General features: G+C 49.5%; 1 protein-coding gene across 1 annotated transcript in view; it reads right to left on the bottom strand.

The window, feature by feature from the left end:
- Positions 1-379: 379 nt before the first annotated feature.
- The window catches only part of kiaa1549la (KIAA1549-like a), an 86,916-nt gene continuing 69,279 nt past the window's right edge, over positions 380-18,016 (bottom strand). The window contains exons 15-23 of the mRNA XM_056598713.1: positions 11,220-11,344; positions 9,629-9,849; positions 8,559-8,688; positions 6,642-6,889; positions 5,065-5,236; positions 4,722-4,819; positions 2,266-2,399; positions 1,125-1,279; positions 380-409 (exon numbers count right to left, since the gene is read on the bottom strand). Coding sequence (XP_056454688.1) covers positions 380-409; positions 1,125-1,279; positions 2,266-2,399; positions 4,722-4,819; positions 5,065-5,236; positions 6,642-6,889; positions 8,559-8,688; positions 9,629-9,849; positions 11,220-11,344 — 1,313 coding nt within the window. The remainder of the gene's footprint in view (positions 410-1,124; positions 1,280-2,265; positions 2,400-4,721; positions 4,820-5,064; positions 5,237-6,641; positions 6,890-8,558; positions 8,689-9,628; positions 9,850-11,219; positions 11,345-18,016) is intronic.

The raw sequence follows: 18,016 nt of genomic DNA, 5'->3' as shown, positions 1-18,016 counted from the left end.
CAAGTGACGATGTGTTTATGTGCAGTTTTCATCATTAGTTCCTACCACATTAAGATGGACTACCTTGCGTTTCATTTTTGGGGTTGTGGCCGAGTCGTTAAAGCTCAGAGCGAATGCGCTAGCTGTTAGCTGTTGTTCTACAGTTACCCTCAATGCTAACTCCAGCTACAGAACCTCTTATCTCAATACAAAGCTGTAATGAACATCATCGGATTCAAATTGTTCGTAGATGTGATGAAATTGTTAGAACTCTAAATGTCTAAAGACCAGGTGTATCGATTCTCTGCCATTTATGTTATCACATTGTTTGAAGGTCAGAGCAGCTATGTGAAAAATTACCCTCCGAGAAAGCAGCTGTTAATCTGCAAACATCTGGACTTCAGCAGATCGTCTCCAGGTGGCGGGAGTTCTGGTAGGAGAAGAAGGCCTGGTCAGTCACATGGCACCTGCTTGCTCATCGTTATGTGTGTGTGAAATGGCTTGTGTATATGTTGGAGTTCTGTTTCTATGATGGTGTGTGTGTGTTGGGTATGTGTGCGTGCACATGTTAGTGCTTACGAAGATTTTTGAGTGTGTGTGTGTCTGTGAGGGTGTGTGGGTGTGTGTGTTTGTGTTTTTGTGTGCGCGTTGACGTGTGTGTGTGCATTCACGCGAGTGTGTTCGTTTGTCTCTGTGTTCACGTGTGTGTGTGTGTGTGTGTGTGTTTGTGCACGTGTTTTTGTGTGCGCGTTGACGTGTGTGTGTGCATTCACGCGAGTGTGTTCGTTTGTCTCTGTGTTCACGTGTGTGTGTGTGTGCGTGCGTGCGTGCGTGTGTGTGTGTTTGTGCACGTGTTTTTGTGTGCGCGTTGACGTGTGTGTGTGCATTCACGCGAGTGTGTTCGTTTGTCTCTGTGTTCACGTGTGTGTGTGTGCGTGCGTGCGTGCGTGTGTGTGTGTTTGTGCACGTGTTTTTGTGTGCGCGTTGACGTGTGGGTGTGTGCATTCACGCGAGTGTGTGCGTTTGTCTGTTTGTTCACGGTTGTGTGTGTGTGTGTGTGCGTGCGTGCGTGCGTGCGTGCGTGCGTGCGTGCGTGCGTGCGTGCGTGCGTGCGTGCGTGCGTGTGTGTGCGCGGTGCTGCTCACGGGGGTGTCGCTCCACTGGCGGGGCAGGTCCTCCTGCTCGGGCGGGTAGGACATCCAGGAGGGACTGCGGTAGGAGGCGGGCGGGGACATGACGTAGTAGTCCGAGTAGCCCGGGCGGTTGGCGGAGATGGCGTAGACGGCGGTCATCGGGTTCCCTGCCGGTCAAAGACGCAGCCTCCATTGTGATATGGCATGGTACATTCACACATTCACACACCGACGGCGGCGTCAGCCACGCAAGGGGACAGCCAGCTCGTCAGGGAGAAGCGTCACGCTCAGGGACACCTCGACACTCAGCTAGGAGGAGCCGGGGGATTGAACCAGCAACCTTGCGGCTACCAGCCGACCGGCTGCGCTACTGCCGACTCCTGCAGGAGTCAATGTCAGGAGGAGGTTCGGCTCCAGCCACGCCCTGACCCCGCAGACGGAGACCACCGTTTGAGGGACGACGTGTGAGGGCCGCGCTGCGACTTTAAAATGTCCTCCGCCATAACTCACAAAGGCATCCCACATCCTGCTCCAGAAACCTCCAGTCAGGTGTGCATCTTTCAATTTGGGGAGGCAGCAGACACAAGCGTTTACTGTCTGCTTCATCCTCATTCAATCAATAGTCCAGGACCGTGTCTGAGTGCTTTATCTGTGCCACCAACCAGCAGCAGCTCTTCTGCTGGTGGACACTGCCCCCTAGTGGTCAGTCTGTTACCTAGTGTTTAATCGTGGAAACAGCAGTCCTGCTCTGCCATAGCGGAACAGAGCTTGGGTCGGAAACCAAAATATATATTAGGGGCGAGGGTTTTGCTTTTTTGTTACTGAGATATTCTACCAAAGGGAAACTGACTTGTGTCAATGGATGAAGCTTTCGGGAGGGGATTCTGTAGTCTACATAGTGTTTGAATAGTTAACTAGTGTTGGCCGAGATTGTGTTCGCCGTCAGCCAATAGAGGGTTAGCAGATACCTGCCTCCAGCAACATGATTGGTCGAAACAAATACGATGCAAAAGAAAGTGAAAGAGCCCGATAGCTGAGTCAGACTCTAGTATTCACCTGGAGGTGTGAGACCACCTGCTGTCAGACTCTAGAGTATTCACCTGGAGGTGTGAGACTCTAGAGCAGGGGTCTTCAACGTTTTCCACACACACACCTGAGTAGCTGCTGATGGACTGGTCCACGGTGACAGCAGGAAAGGGGGTGCGGGAGGGCGGGGGGTAGGGGCCCCCGTTGTGCTGCTCAGGGGTCTCAGCCAGGCGGGGTTTCAAACTCACATCTGGAGTGGATCTGTCCACAGGAGAGAACAAACGCACATTAAACCAGACGTAATTCAAGGAAGGACATACAAATACGACACAAGAAACTGCCATCATATTTATGCCGATGAATGTCGATGGTGTAGCGGCTGGCTGTGAGGCCATTTTATTTTGGGGTCATTGATCTCTCATCAGAGGAACACCTGACCCCCATTAGCAATGAGAACTATATGCTCCTCTTGCTTTCAATGACCATTGATATGACTCCATGATAGTCCTTATTGTCCTTATCGCGTACACACGTTCGCACACAGTAGAACATGTGAATGATCTTAAAGGGATGGATCTCAGAAATCCTACGTTTCTTCAGTCCATCGGTTTCCTTGCTTCTATTTCTTCATCCAATTGAACGGGTTGAGGCTATTTTCACTCCTGGCTACACGGCGAAGCAGTTGAACAATCACTGTACACTTATACTTAGACGACAGTGACGCACAAAGGAGCGAGGGTGATTTGGAACTGTGCAGTCCCCTCGCAGTTAAGAGGAACTACACTGAACAGCGAAGTGATGACTGTATTCGTTCTGTAATGCCACGAGTACATATAGATATTAAAGGTCTGTTCGCATGGTGTCAAAACGCTGGCTGAAAAGAACACATTGCTGTCTAGTCTTCAAGGGCAATCATCTGAAACATCTGAATAGTGTTTCAGTTGTTCTGAACAGCTTTTGAGACGTAGAGGGATGACCGAGCCACCAGGTGCATTTTTATGGCCCCGCTGCATTCCAAATGCACTGTGCACTCTCCAGCATGCATAATGAAGACCAGCTCAAACACTGCAGTCCAACCACCTGCCAAAGATCACCCACCAGATAAAACAAGCTGGCCGTTTGGTCAAAAATGAATCCACTCTATTTTGGAACCGAGGTTGGCAAATTGGAACCAAGTGCAAATTGGAATTCATCATCATTTCCTATTCTCATCCTGCTAAAGTCCCTGGGGCTGTTATGTGATAGATCCATGGTTTGTCCACTAGGTGGCAGACTTCCCCTGCCACATAATGTGAACCAGAAACTAAGGGCTGACGACTGACTGTGAAGACATCCGTCACTGCAGTGGTGCTGAAGTGCACGTGGTGCTGGCAGTGGACGCCAAGGCAACAGCACTATAGATTAGGAAGCTCTGGAGATCAAACGATATGCGGCCTCACGTATGGGCTTGGATCCAAGAACTTAATGAAAGATGGAGAAGGGGAGAGAAAGGTATATAGAGAGGGTGGGGGGAGAGAGAGAGAGAGAGAGAGAGAGCATAAAGACACACACACACAGAGACAGAGACAGAGACAGAGAGAGAGAGAGAGAGAGAGAGAGAGAGAGAGAGAGAGAGAGAGGATTGAAGGAGAGGGAGAGAGCTGACAGAGGACAACAAAAGGCACAAAGCCGCTGTTCTTTGGAGAACAAGTCTGTGTTTGAAGTACAAATCAGAAATTTTCTGTGAAGACAGTGAGCCACAGCCTCCAGACGCAGCATTGGCGGCCATTAAATCCAACAATAGGGCGTGTGTGTTTGTGTGCACTTAAGACGACGCTGGAGTCGCTGTCATTTGATATCAACTACAACGAATCCTAAATCCTAAACGATGAAGAAAGAAAACTGTTGGCTGTACATTTTCGCAATCTTTCATTCAATGGGCGGTCCTATGTTGTGAAGCCAGGACCTGTAGGTCTTGTACCAGTGCTCGCTGACGCAGTATCACAACAATGCAGGCCAAGGACAATGTCATTAGCAGCACTGCATCATGCTTGTCAAGTCGGGTTTGGCTGTACAGGAACAGTCCAATCGGGTAATTGTGGATGGCATAGGCTAATGAATCCATTAGGTGACTCCATTATGCAATTTTCAACGTGCATAAATACCGCTGGCAGGAAGGAAAAGTGGGAGTTAATCCAGCGGAAGAACGGAGCGAAGTCACTGAGACCCACAGAGTCCGACAGCGTGTTGTGCTTTTAATGATTCCTTAACAACGATGAGTTTCTTCACCGCATCAACCGCAGGTAGAAAACAGTAGAACCTTCCAGAAAGGGCTTTTCATCGAGCAGGGCTATCTGTGTTAAAGTCACATTTCAGATCTGTAGGTTGAGGTATTTATAGTTTTTGCGTAGTGTTCTTGTGTGCGTGTGCGTGTGTGTGTGTGTGTGTGTGTGTGTGTGTCGGTGCATGAGTGTGTGTGTGTGTGCGTGTGTCGGTGCACGAATGTGTGTGTGTGTGTGCATGTGTGTGTGTGTGTGTGTGTGTGTGTGTGTGTGTGTGTGTGTGTGTGTGTGTGTGTGTGTGTGTGTGTGTTGCGTGCCTTACCGCCTCACAGAGGTTCCCGGGGGGGGGCCGGGCCGCGAGGGGATCAGTGGGGGGGGGGGTCCGACGCCCATGTCGGGGAGCTGGGTGAACCTGAACCCCTGCAGGCGCCACAACACAACCGACAAACAAACACTAATGAACCTCCACAACGAGAACATCAGTCTGATGACACACACACACACACACACACACACACACACACACACACACACACACACACACACACACACACACACACACACACACACACACACACACACACACACACACACACACACACGCGTTGTGTCTGATGCGTCATGGCAGGCACAGCTCATGCTGACGGATGGTGAAGTGCACCGACCGGTTTGGGCAGGCTACATTGGTGCATGTCCCCATAGCCGGGCGCGCTCCTCTGGCGCCCCCCGCAGGGCAGGTTCATGGTGCCGGGGGCGCTGGTCACCCCCCCGCAGTAGGGGGCGCTGTGGGCCGGGTTGTAGGCGGTGTGGGCGTGGGGGTTGTAGCGATGGTGGCTGCTGTGGTCGGGGATAGAGGGATGGTTATAAACACACACACACACACACACACACACACACACACACACACACACACACACACACACACACACACACACACACACACACACACACACACACACACACACACACACACACACACACACACACACACGCACGCACCTTCTCCGGTCAACGCACCAGACAGTTAAGTTTGATTTAACGGTCTCCCTGACGTCCGCGGCAGAACCCTGCAGTCCCCACCAACGTTGTTTATAACACCACATGGTGTAAAACTGAAACACTGTAGACGCGAAGGGCTTAAAAAGAAGCCGCACTATGCAAAGCCCTTCCACATCAAGGCTGTGTACTCAAACAGCTGCAGTCCGTGTCTGCAGCGTTTCTGCTGAAGGTACGGTCGGAACAGGGCTTCTGCTCATTGCTTTGAAGGCATTAGAAGCGCTGGCTGTATATGCAGCATTATATCCGGTTCAGACTCAACTCAGACTCAACTCTCAGCAACCTGAAGATGAAGGCCAACGGGTGTGTGTGTGTGTGTGTGTGTGTGTGTGTGTGTGTGTGTGTGTGTGTGTGTGTGTGTGTGTGTGTGTGTGTGTGTGTGTGTGTGTGTGTGCGCGCCTTCGCTCGGTCGGAACTGAAGCAGCACATACGGGTTGGAGTGGCTTTGGTTTAAGCGTAGGCGTGCATTCGCGGTTCGTACGATTGGAATTGTGAAAAAAATCGGTTGCATTCTGCATTCATCCCACAATCATGATCCAAACCGGCTGCTCTCGCCTACATGAGGAGACAGAGAGTGAACAAAACATCCCGCTCACGCAGCATATGGGTCGAGCAAACCGTAGGACCCTGAACCAGCTCTGCTCAAGAAGAGCGGCATCGAGTCCATCGACGCGGCTCGTCAGGACACAGCTCGTCCAGACACAGCCCCCACCCCCACCAGCCGGGGGGTGGGGGTGGGGTTGTGTGGTTGTGGGGTTGGAGGGTTGTTTAGTTGTGTGGTTGTGTTGTCGTGTGGTTTTGTGGCTGTGGGGTTGTGGGGTTGTGGGGTTGTTGGGTTGTGTGTGTGTGTGTGTGTGTGTTTGTGGTTGTGGGGTTGTGTGGTTGCGTTGTCGTGGGGTTGTGTGGTTGTGGGGTTGTGTGGTTATGAGGTCGTGTGGTTGTGTTGTCGTGGGGTTGTGTGGTTGTGAGGTTGTGGGGTTGTGTGGTTGTGCGGTTGTGTGGTTGTGTGGTTGTTAGGTTGTGTGGTTGTGTTGTCGTGTGGTTGTGAGGTTGTGTGGTTGTTAGGTTGTGCGGTTGTGAGGTTGTGTGGTTATGGGGTTGTGTGGTCGTGTGGTTGTGCGGTTGTGTTGTCCCGTGTCGCGACACACGTCAACAACAGCCCAGCCTCGTTCTGGCGGTGAATCACCTCGTCGTCGGCGGCGACGGGGGGTCGTGGTCCGGGGGGCCTAGGCTGAAGGCGTTGCCTAGCAACATGTGCATCTGCGAGCGGACCTCGTCGATGGAGGGCTGGGAGCTGAGTGTGGAGGAGTCTGAGCCGCGGTGACCCTTGACCCCCAGGCTGCCGTTCCTGGTGCTGCCCGTTCCGCCGCCGCCGAAGCCCAGCGAGGTCATGAGGCGGTCCACGTTGGTCTCCTCGAAGGGCTCTGCCTCCGCCTGGGGAGAACACACACACACACACACACACAGACGCACGCACGCACAAACACGCACACGCATGCACACACACACACACACACACACACAAACACGCACTCACATGCATGCACAAACAAACACACACGCACACACACACACACACAAACATGCACACGCATGCACAAACACACACACACACCCACACGCATGCACACACACACACACGCACGCACGCACAAACACACAAACAGGCACATACAAACACACACACATGCACACACAAACACAAACACATACGCACACACACAAACACGCACATACACGCAGACACACACACGCACGCACGCACGCACACAGACACGCAAATATGAATACATATTAGTTGTTGCAGAACTAATCTTTTTCTTAGTCAAGGTGGCTTGGAATCAAAAGCAAGTTAGGAGCCACACGTCCACAAGACTGATGCATCATATTCACAATGATCACACATATGAGACCAGTTGTATAGTGCACAATACAAAGCTAATACAACATACCGAACCACTGATGCAATGCAGTTATACACGCACACACACACTGACACATGCCTGTACCTACACAGTCACAACCCTTATGTTATAGGCACTTGACCACACACACATCACTCACACGGTCACACTTACACACCACTTCAGCCATTTTGAACAGATCAGCATATTCAAGGCTATTAACGAGCTATCAAGTTTCCAATTTAAATGTGTGAATAGGCAGTAATCATATTCAAGCTCATTGAGATTCAGCTAAGAGCCATGGTTGCGGCGTGCACAACTGCAGTGGGGGAGAGAGATAGAGAGAGAGAGAGAGAGAGAGAGAGCGAGAGAGAGAGAGAGAGAGAGCGAGAGAGAGCGAGCGAGAGCGAGAGAGAGCGAGAGCGAGAAAGAGGGAGAGAGACAGAGAGAGGGAGAGAGACAGAGAGAGAGAGAGAGTTCCCCTGGCTTCTCTTGATCGTTCCTATACATTCCTTTTGTTGCCGGCCTTGCCATCTGTCTTCCCCCTCTTTAACCAATTTCCCTCTCTTTTCCTCTAATCTTTTTGATGTCTCCACTTTTTCTGTGGGCTGCAGCTTTTACAAAAGTTCACAGAGAGGTTCTTTAATTATAATCTACTGGGTCTGAAATCGAGGTGCTTCAAGAGTTAAGAATATCAGCGAGAGACGGACAGAGAGAGACTCAGACAGAGAATCTGAAGGAGAGAGAGACAGACAGACAGACAGACAGACAGACAGACAGACAGACACAGAGACACAGAGAGACAGAGAGAGAGAGAGAGAGAGAGAGAGAGAGAGAGAGAGAGAGAGAGAGAGAGAGAGAGAGAGAGAGAGAGAGAGAGAGAGAGAGAGAGAGAGCGAGCGAGCGAGCGAGCGAGCGAGAGAGAGAGAGCGAGAGCGAGAGAGCGAGGAGAGAAAGCGCGAACGCAAGAGAGAGAGAGGGTGGAAGCATTAACTTTGAGATTGAAAAGTTATAATGCTCATTTTATATGCAAAGTGCATCCGAGAAAAAGACACTAAAGGAACAAACTGAGAAACAAGACACATTCATCCACCCATCCAACGCAGCCGTCCGTCCATCCATCCATCCATCCATCCGATGGTCGGCTGTACCGTGCGTGGACCCGCCCGCCCAGCCCTGCTGCCCTCTAGCGCGCTCACGTCGTAGCCGTTGTTGCGGATGCCCCTGCGCGAGCGCTCCCGCAGCAGCAGCAGGTCCATCTCCGTCTCCAGCGGGCTGGAGCTGCTCAGGGACTGCCGGCTCCAGTAGGCCGGCTCGCGCTGGGAGTACCTGTGGGTACAGGAGGTGTGGGGGGGGGGGGGGGGGGGGGACACGTCCAGGGTTCAGCTATGCCACCGTCCACCTCTGTGGGAGGGGCTACAACAGAGCCATGCCACCACGGCCCAACCCGCCGGTCGTCGTAACGCTGTTTGTGTTTGTCCTACGATGGGGTCCCTGGTCTAGGGTCTGTTGAGGAGGCTGCTGTCATCCATGTTTGAATGATCATAACGCCAGCGTTCTCAGTGCAGTGAGTAAAAAGTGTTCAACATATTATATGATTGATATTATTCATGATATATATATATATATTCAAGTAGTATTTTGCAGTAGGGCTTAGTGCAAAATACTACTTGAATATATTTTAAGCACATACTGGATCAATATTGCCTCGTGACTAGGCAATATTGATCCAGTATTTCAATTCAAACACACACTTTGCATGTCTACACAGATACACACACGCAAAACGCACAAACACAACAACAGTCGCACACCAACACACAGACAATCACACATACACACACACACACACACACACACACTTCTGTTGTGGCTCCTTCTCCATCGGTGTCTTTTTCTCCATCTTCGCCACCCGCCACCCACCACACACGAGCCCCACGCCGAGTCTAGCGCCAGTGAGCTAACAGTGTCACCATCACACGTTGCGGATGATGATGATCAGGCGCGTTACCATGGTGATGCGATCCAAAAATGTGCTCGCAACTTATTCTTTTAACTTTCAGTTTTTCCAGAGACCCCTATGAACCTCTGCATACTAAATAAACCATTGCTGTCGGCTTTCTTAAGATAAAATGCGTCTCTGCTGCTACATTATACGGAAGAATTTATTTTGGAAGAATCTGGTGACCCCGCCGAAATCACCTCGGGGGGGAACTGAGAACAGCCAGGCCGAACACGACCTCTGACCCTGGATCGCCAGGAACCTTACCCTTTATGGCATCCGGCAAAGGAGGCTCGTTTCTCCTCCGCCGTCATCGGCTCCTTGAGCCCGTTGTCGTGGCGACCGTGCCGGGCGTCCCGCTGGCCGTGGGCGTGGCTGCCGCTGCCGGAGAGTGAGAACTCCCCGTAGCCCTTCCTCCGCGCCTTCTGACGGAGCTTGTTCCTGTAGTGCTCGATGTCAGACTTCTGCTTCAGCCCGCTGTGGTTGGACTGCAACGCACACGCACACACACACACACACACACACACACACACACACACACACACACGCATGAGCACGCACGCACACAGACACACACACACACACACATGCAGATGTAAACACACACGCACACACACACGCACACAGGCACACACACACATAGAGACGGAAACACACACACAGGCACACACACAAGCACGCACACATGCAGATGTAAACACACACACACACACACACGCATGAGCACGCACACACATAGAGACGTAAACTCACAGGCACACACACACGCACGCACACATGCATGCGCGAACACGCGCACGCACGCATGCAAACGTAACCACACACGCACGCGTAAACACAGACGCACACACACACGTTTGCGTACACGGCCGTAGGAAGCATCATTGAGGCGTGTGGAGCAGACCATGATGTGGCCCTGGGGGATGTCTCCTACCGCATGTCCCGATACAACCTCATTCTGCTGTAGCCGCCCATGGAAGGCCTTGTAGAACCCAATATTAAGGGCTAATACCTGAGACAGTATTCGTGCACGTTCATGCGGTTCTGAACAATTTTGGGTCGTCGGCAGCATTTTGATGACATTTTTCACTCAAAGGTTTTATTCTTGTGGGGGGTACCAAAATAGAATTTCTTAAAGTGTGGGGGGGGGGGGAAATGTCCCTAGTAGGCATGGCGGAAGCATGAGGCACATCAATGCTTCGCAGGGATTATGCAAACGAGATTCATCCGAAGGTTTAGGAAAAAAAAGAAGCAAACTTTGAAGCCGAAGCAGACTACACACCCCAGCACAATCCCAGCGTCACATATGCTAATGTCAGCGTTTATAATCTCTGGTATGCGAGGTTGACAAATTGCTTCACATTTAATCTTCAAAGAAAACACCTAGAGCTAATTCTGGCTGCGCGTGTGTGTGTGTGCATGCGTGTGCGTGTGCGTGTGTGTGTGTGTGTTTTATTTAGCACATAATAAGTAGACATACACACTATGTATACATGTCTCAAAAGGATGTCCAAGCCTTTGTTACTGCGAGGGACTCACAGCTCTCACACAGAGCTCTCACAGGACTTGGTCTACCCTCATGTTGCCCTCCCTATCATCTCCTTACAATCATTAGCATCAACTATTATTATGTTTATCATTATCATTTTCTGTCATTTATAATTTTTATAGGAAACATGGTCGAATGACACGTAATGAGACGTCAAGAAACAAACAATGAAATATTAACAGTCTTAACAAAAAATAAACATCACATCGGGTGGTACCCTTTTCACCGCCACCCCTTCCCCCCCCCACCCAGCCCCCCGTTCCCGCCTCCCCTGGGGTCCTGACCCGACCGGGCCTTGGTGGGGCTCACCTCCCCGTTGACGACCACTGAGTCCTGGCTGTGGGAGGAGGAGGAGGGGTAGGAGTAGGTGGGCTGGGCTGTCATGGGCTTGATGGTGATCAGACGCAGCGAGCCGGAGTGGTCCTCGTAAGGATCTGTAGGGGAGGGGGGGGGGAATCACAGGTAGGGACAAACTCGTTATCCACACTCACTCACATCAGTCTCGGAGGGACAATTAAGTGAGTTTGTTTGTGCGTTTGTGTGTTTGAGTGTATGTGTGTGTATGTGCGTGTGCGTGCAGATTTAAGTGTTTGTGTGTGTGCCTGTTTAAGTGTATGTGGTTTTTTTTGTGTGTTTAAGTGTGTGTGTTTGTTTGTGTGCGCGCATCAATATGTGTGTGCGACTGTGCGTGTTTAATTGTGTGTGTGCGTGTGCTTCGGCTGGGAAGAGAGGAGAGACAGCGACAGAGAGAGAGCGAGAACGAGAGCGAGAGAGAGTGAGAGTGAGAGTGAGAGTGAGAGCGAGAGAGAGAGAGAGAGATAGGGAGAGGGAGAGGGAGAGGGAGAGAGCGAGAGCGAGAGCGAGAGCGAGAGCGAGAGCGAGAGCGAGAGCGAGCGAGAGCATGAATGTGTGTGGAGCTGTGATTGTGGTCCTGGTGTCGCTGACTCATTGCCTGGCTGATATCACATGGCAGAGCGCCTCATTGAAGACTTTAATGGCTTCTGGTTAGCTCCCCACTGAGCCATGCTGCTGGCGCTCACAAAAAGAACACAACGCAGAGCTGGAGCTGTTCCCTCTCATGCCTAACTAGTCCTTGGCAGAGTGTTGGTCAGGTTAACTAGTCCTTTGAACCATTATTGTAAATGTTACCATGTAATCGTATCGTCACATCAGCTAAGTTACAAAAGTAGGATAGTGGATAGAGTTGGATGGACTTAAAAAAAAGACTTAGAGAGAAATTTCAAAATAAGAATTAGCTCTGACTTTCTGCCCTCCTTACATGGCTGACGATGGTGATCACACGAGTAATGTCTCAGGGCCGGACGGGTCTCTAGCGTTAGCTAATCCCTCTCATCATTGTCATGCAGGGATATTCCGCAGAGCAGGGAAAGCTGGGGAGGAGGTTCTTAGGAGAGACTTCCTCAGAGAAGAGATTAAAAGGTGGCTGATAAGAAGCTGTTCATGTGGCAGCTTAAAATGGACGTCACACCAGTCGTTCTGCTTTTAAAACGCCTCTGAGAGGTCATGCACGGGACAAGGTCAAAGGTGCAGGGAAAGCAAAGGGTTCTCAGATCAACGAAGGGGAAGTAAATAACAATCACTTATTATTCAATTCTAAACTATGAACTCAATCCGAAAATAATCGTGAGAGACTTCTGCTTTGTAAACCTGCCTCACTTAGTTTTCTTATATAAAATCTCTTCTTTGACCTCATACATTCTGTGGGCATTGCGGAAATGGAATACATGGTTTAAAGAAGAAATAAAAAACATGTAAGTGGATGGATTGTATTATTAATCAGACACTTGCTAGTGGACAATATTTTCACCAACGTGCAGTAAAAGGTGACATAATGCAGGCATTAACAACATATATACGAGAGAGATCTGTATTTATGGATGTGAACAGTGGGGGGGATAACGGTTTAATTTCCTGTTGTCATTAGAGACAAAGTGAGATAGCCTTCGCACACACGTGCGATAAAGTGTGTTTCCAAGTGAAAAGTGAGCATGAGCATGGGACAAACTGCATCGACTTTCGAGGATTTGATTACTTCTAGTTTCGAGTGCCACGAGGGATTCATGTGGATCTCATATATACACGGATGAGATGCGATGCCAAGTGGATCCGTCAATAAAATTATTTTTCCTTGAAACGTTTGCAATACCTTGTAGAAGTTTATAACATGGAGCTCTGCTAAAAGTGACCTCGGTCCGGTCTCGTCTGGAGTCTGGTTGCAAGCGCAGCGATCGATGGAAGCGTTGGATGTTTGATAAAAGCCTAGCCCCAAACCTTTTCGATCTGTTGTGCCACATCTCCCGTTACCCGTTGCTTTGCCACCATCCTCCTCGTCGCCTCCCTGTACCACCCTCGTTCTTAGAAGCTACTTTCACCTCAACCTTCCAATCCTCCCCGTCCCCACTCACCAGCAGTATCCTCTGTCTCTGTTTCTGTCTCTCCCCTCTCTTTCCCCTAACCTCCCCCCCCCCCCCCCCCTCCCCTGGGAGCTAACACACACTGATCCCCCCCCCCCCCCCCCCTCACCGTTATTGCCTCTCTTGTGGAGCTCCTCCTTGCCATTCGTCTTGATACTGCTGCCGACCACGCTGCCCGCTGTCAGGGTCCTGCGCGTCGATGACGACTTCCCCGTGTTCAGCTTCCCGGAGCCGTCGCTCGACATGGAGCCGCCCTCCTCGCTCGGCAACCGCCTGCCCGTCGCCATGGCAACACAGGGAAGAGGAGAGGAGGAGGATGAGAGGAGAGGAGAGGAGGGGGATGAGAGGAGAGGAGGAGGATGAGAGGAGAGGAGGAGAGGAGAGGTAGAGGGAGAGGCGGAGAAGCAAAAGGAGATTAGGAGGCGATTTGTTTGTACATGTAGGAAAGGATTTGAAATTTTGCACACGTGCGCTTGAATGCACACGTAAGTCACAAACACACACAGACACACACACACACAAATAGCCCCAGGTCATGTATCTTGTCACAGGTGGTGCGGTCTGGATCACAACCACGCACGCACACACACACACACACACACACACACACACACACACACACACACACACACACACACACACACACACACACACACACACACACACACACACACACACACACACACACACACAGAGTCAGGAAAGATTGCGTACTAGGGTTGTTGTATCAGCGATTAAATAAACATTGGCGAGCAAAGCACGGATTACCATATGTGTTGCACGAGGCAAACAATTAGAGGGGTGTTTAGAGGGAAGATAGGTCATATCCTGTTTGTCCCCCACCCCCCCATTGCTGAGTTAGTTTGGATACTCCTTCTGAGAAATGATCACTGCAATTAATCTCTCTCTCTCTCTCTCTCTCTCTCTCTCTCTCTCTCTCTCTCTCTCTCTCTCTCTCTCTCTCTCTCTCTCTCTCTCTCTCTCTCTCTCTCTCTCTCTCTATTCAACCTCACACTTCTAGTTGTTTTGTTGTGTGCCTGTGGTAACCTTTGGAAGCGAGTGCTTTTTTTCGTATCCTTTATTTGTTAAAAGGATGATGTCGTTCCGCCATGCTATGCCTGTGCTAGCTCTATGGCTAACCACTGCGCTCCTATGTGCACACTGCATATCCTTTCCCCCAAACGAGATAATTGCGAGTCCATTTTGTAAGCTGATTATGTTACAATGCACACAACAAAGCTCTCTACAGCCATTTACACGTTCCCTGTTCCGCTTAATGGCTCCCATGGTACGACTTTTAGCCATGCTTATGAATATGCATGGCTTGGTCAACCACTAAAACAAATAAGGGCAATAGATCATTCTTTTAGTGGTTTATAAATATATGAAAATATATGGGAATTCAGTTTGCCCTTGAATGTTTTTCTCAAACACGTTATCCCTATGGGTGTGTGTGTGCGTGTGTGGGCGCATGTGTGTTGGTGTGTGCGTCTGTGTGTGTGTGCGCGCATGTGTATTTGTGTTTGTGTGTGTGTGTGTGTGAGTGAGAGTTTGAGGCGGTTGCAAATATCATTATTAAAAAACATTTATGCCTTATTTACTTTTCTATTCTGCTGATTGCTGCCTCTGGTCATCACTATTCATTGGAAACTGACAACAGGCTCTGGAAATGATCTGAAAATGGGCCAGGGGGTGAACATCGAAGAGCTATAAACTAAAGTGCACTCCTGTTTAATGCACGTATTCCCATTCGCTCCTCCAACACCAACCTATTACAATTCCACCCGTTCACCAGAACAAGTGCATCGTTATTATACCGGCTGACTGATAGCTTCTTAGCTAATCGAATGGGACAAACACAACACAAATACAGTGCATGCCAGTTAGCCTAACGCGCCTGGCGCTAGGGGTCGGCGCGTTGCTTGTGTGTTCTCATGCCAGGCAGTAGGTAAAGGCTTCGTTATGGTTCCCCGTTGACGCAACGCAATGACCATGCGGGCGCTTCGACGCAGTTGTAAACCTGCTTTGGTTCTGCGTCGGATTTACGTTGGGTTAGCGTTAGCGGACCAATCACAGCCGTTGCTGCTGCGTCGATTCGACGCAAGGTTACACTTTTTTGGGAGGCGCACGTCAGGTCCATGCGGTGCACGCAAGGAGGGTCTGCAAGGACGTAACGGGTCCGTAAGCCCCCTTGTGTTGCGTCAAAGTGGAGCCGTAACTAAGCCTAAACGGCTTGTTCACACTACATGCGTCCGTCGGCGGATGGCCGAGGGCAAAGCCGATGTGTGGATATTAATATAAAAGAGGACACAAGCAAGAGGTGACTAAAGACAATCCTATTATTCCACTATTATTTTCCTGCTTCTTCCTGCTTGTTATTGCAAAATGGATCCAGGAAACGTGTGGAGTGGATTTGCATAACCGCAATCTGATTGGCCGACGGATCCGGCGCTGACGGAAAAGTAGAACATTTCTCAACTTTTTGACGCAGGCCACGGAGCCAAATGGACGGACCCACAATGCAGTTTGCGAGCGCCCCATGCAAAGTCAATGAAATCCGTCGACGGACGGAGGTAGTGTGAACAAGCCCTAATGCTTCGTGCCCACTGCACCGTCAGTCAACGGACGTGGGAAGGCGTGGCTGACGGATGGGGGAGTAGTCTTTGCAGAGGCATCCGTCAGCCAATCAAATCGCTTCGCCGGGTTCTTCCCGCTTCTTCCTGCTTTTTGCGATGCAAGATTCCTTCCTTCCTGCTTTTTGCGACCCGCTTTCCCGCTTTCCAGTATCGTCAGAGCCCGAGTCGCGTCACAGTGCTTAAATTTGCATACGCGATCTGATTGGATGACGGATCCGTCGCTGCCGAAAAAGTTGAAAATGTTTCAACTTTTTGACGGAGCCGAAGGCTCCAACGGAACGGACGGATCCACAATGCATTGCACGTCCGTCCCCATTCAAAGTCAATGGGGATCAGTCAACGGACGGAGGTAGTGGGCACAAGGCGTAAGTACTACAACTTCGTCCATGTCACTTTCACAGCAGCGATTCGACCGCAGACTTGGAAAGGTCCACGACGAGTTGTCAGATGCTCAAGTGTTTGGATCACTCTATGTGTGCTGATGTCAAACACGAGTAGCAGAAACAAAGCCCAGTTTTGCGTTCCGATCTTGTTGAATGAGTTCGACAGCTGCTCGCGGAATCCACGACTATGGTTTCACTCGCTAGCTCAACAGCGCAAGCCTTTCAGAGAACATAGATATGTAGAACATAGAGGATTTCAGAAAAAATTGATATGTAGAACACAGAAGATTCCAGAGATAGGTAGAACATATAAGATTTCAGAGACCATAGTTATGTACAACAGAACCTTTCAGAGGCATATATATATATATATATATTATTATATAACAAATACAAGTTCAAATAAAAAAAATACCAATCAGAATATAAAGTCTACTTAAATACGCAACTGATAAACACTGATCAACATATACGATTTCAGATACCATAAATATGTATAACAGAACCTTTGTATATATATATATATATATATATATATATATATATGAAAAATATAAAATAATACAAAAATAATAATAAAATATAAAAATAATACTAATCTTGAAAATAGTCCCAGAAGTTGTCCAGCGGACGTATTGTTCTACACAAAAGTGTTTCTTCACTTTATATATATATATATATATATATATATATATATATAAATAAATAAGCAACACAGATAAACACTGATCAGCCCTACCCTCCTTTGTGCATGTCAGTGGACGAAGGCCTCTTATTGGCTGTCCCATCCTGGTAGGCCTTCCTCTCCAATGACAGTGGAGCGTCCCGCGCCGGGAGGGCCAGCAACAGCGTTTCCTTGGTAACAGAGGTGGTTTCATCCCCGGGCCGACCAATGTGCTTCTTGGCGTAGTCAAAGCCTTGGACTGGCTGTAAGAGTCAGAACACATTCAAGGGGTCAGAGGTCACTTCACACATCACGGATCGACGCCTCAACGGCTTTGAGACATCAAACGTCTCAAACATCCACCCCAGTGACACACGCAGGTGTACCTCACTTATGATTCGTCAGAATTTATTTCCAGAGGATGTAGTTCAACAGATGTTCACATGCCATGACATGAACCCACAAATAGCAATAACAATACAGCATATTCATTGCATCGTTGATGAGAAAAGCAAACGCCGCATGGACTAATATTGAAAACGAATCGACGAAACACTGGCATGCAGACGCAATACAAATGTTGCTGTTGTGAAGAGGTCAGCTGCGCATGGAATTACAATGGCATAGCAATAACGGCTCTTTGTTAGCTTAACACAGAATGATCGAGGCTGACAAGAAGAGACAACATTTCTGCCAAGGCACAAAATTGAAATTAATTGTCGGCAGAAAAGCTCAACATCTCTCTCACTTTAGTAGGTCCCCATTTCACCAAACAAATGATATGGATTTTATTTTTTCCCTGGAGCCCTCTTGTTATTTAGATCAATTAAATATGAAGGCAAAACAATCGCAACGCTGAGGAACACAGAGGGGCCTTTCCCCCTGGATGTTGGCACTTTTCTACTGCGTAGAGTGGCACACAAGCAAGGGAGACGGCAAACAGAACACCAGGGCCTGTGTGTGTGTGTGTGTGTGTGTGTGTGTGTGT

This window comes from Gadus chalcogrammus, chromosome 9 (assembly GCF_026213295.1).
Source record: "Gadus chalcogrammus isolate NIFS_2021 chromosome 9, NIFS_Gcha_1.0, whole genome shotgun sequence".
Classification (NCBI taxonomy): Eukaryota; Metazoa; Chordata; class Actinopteri; order Gadiformes; family Gadidae; genus Gadus; species Gadus chalcogrammus.
This window is presented reverse-complemented; position numbering and strand designations above follow the sequence as displayed.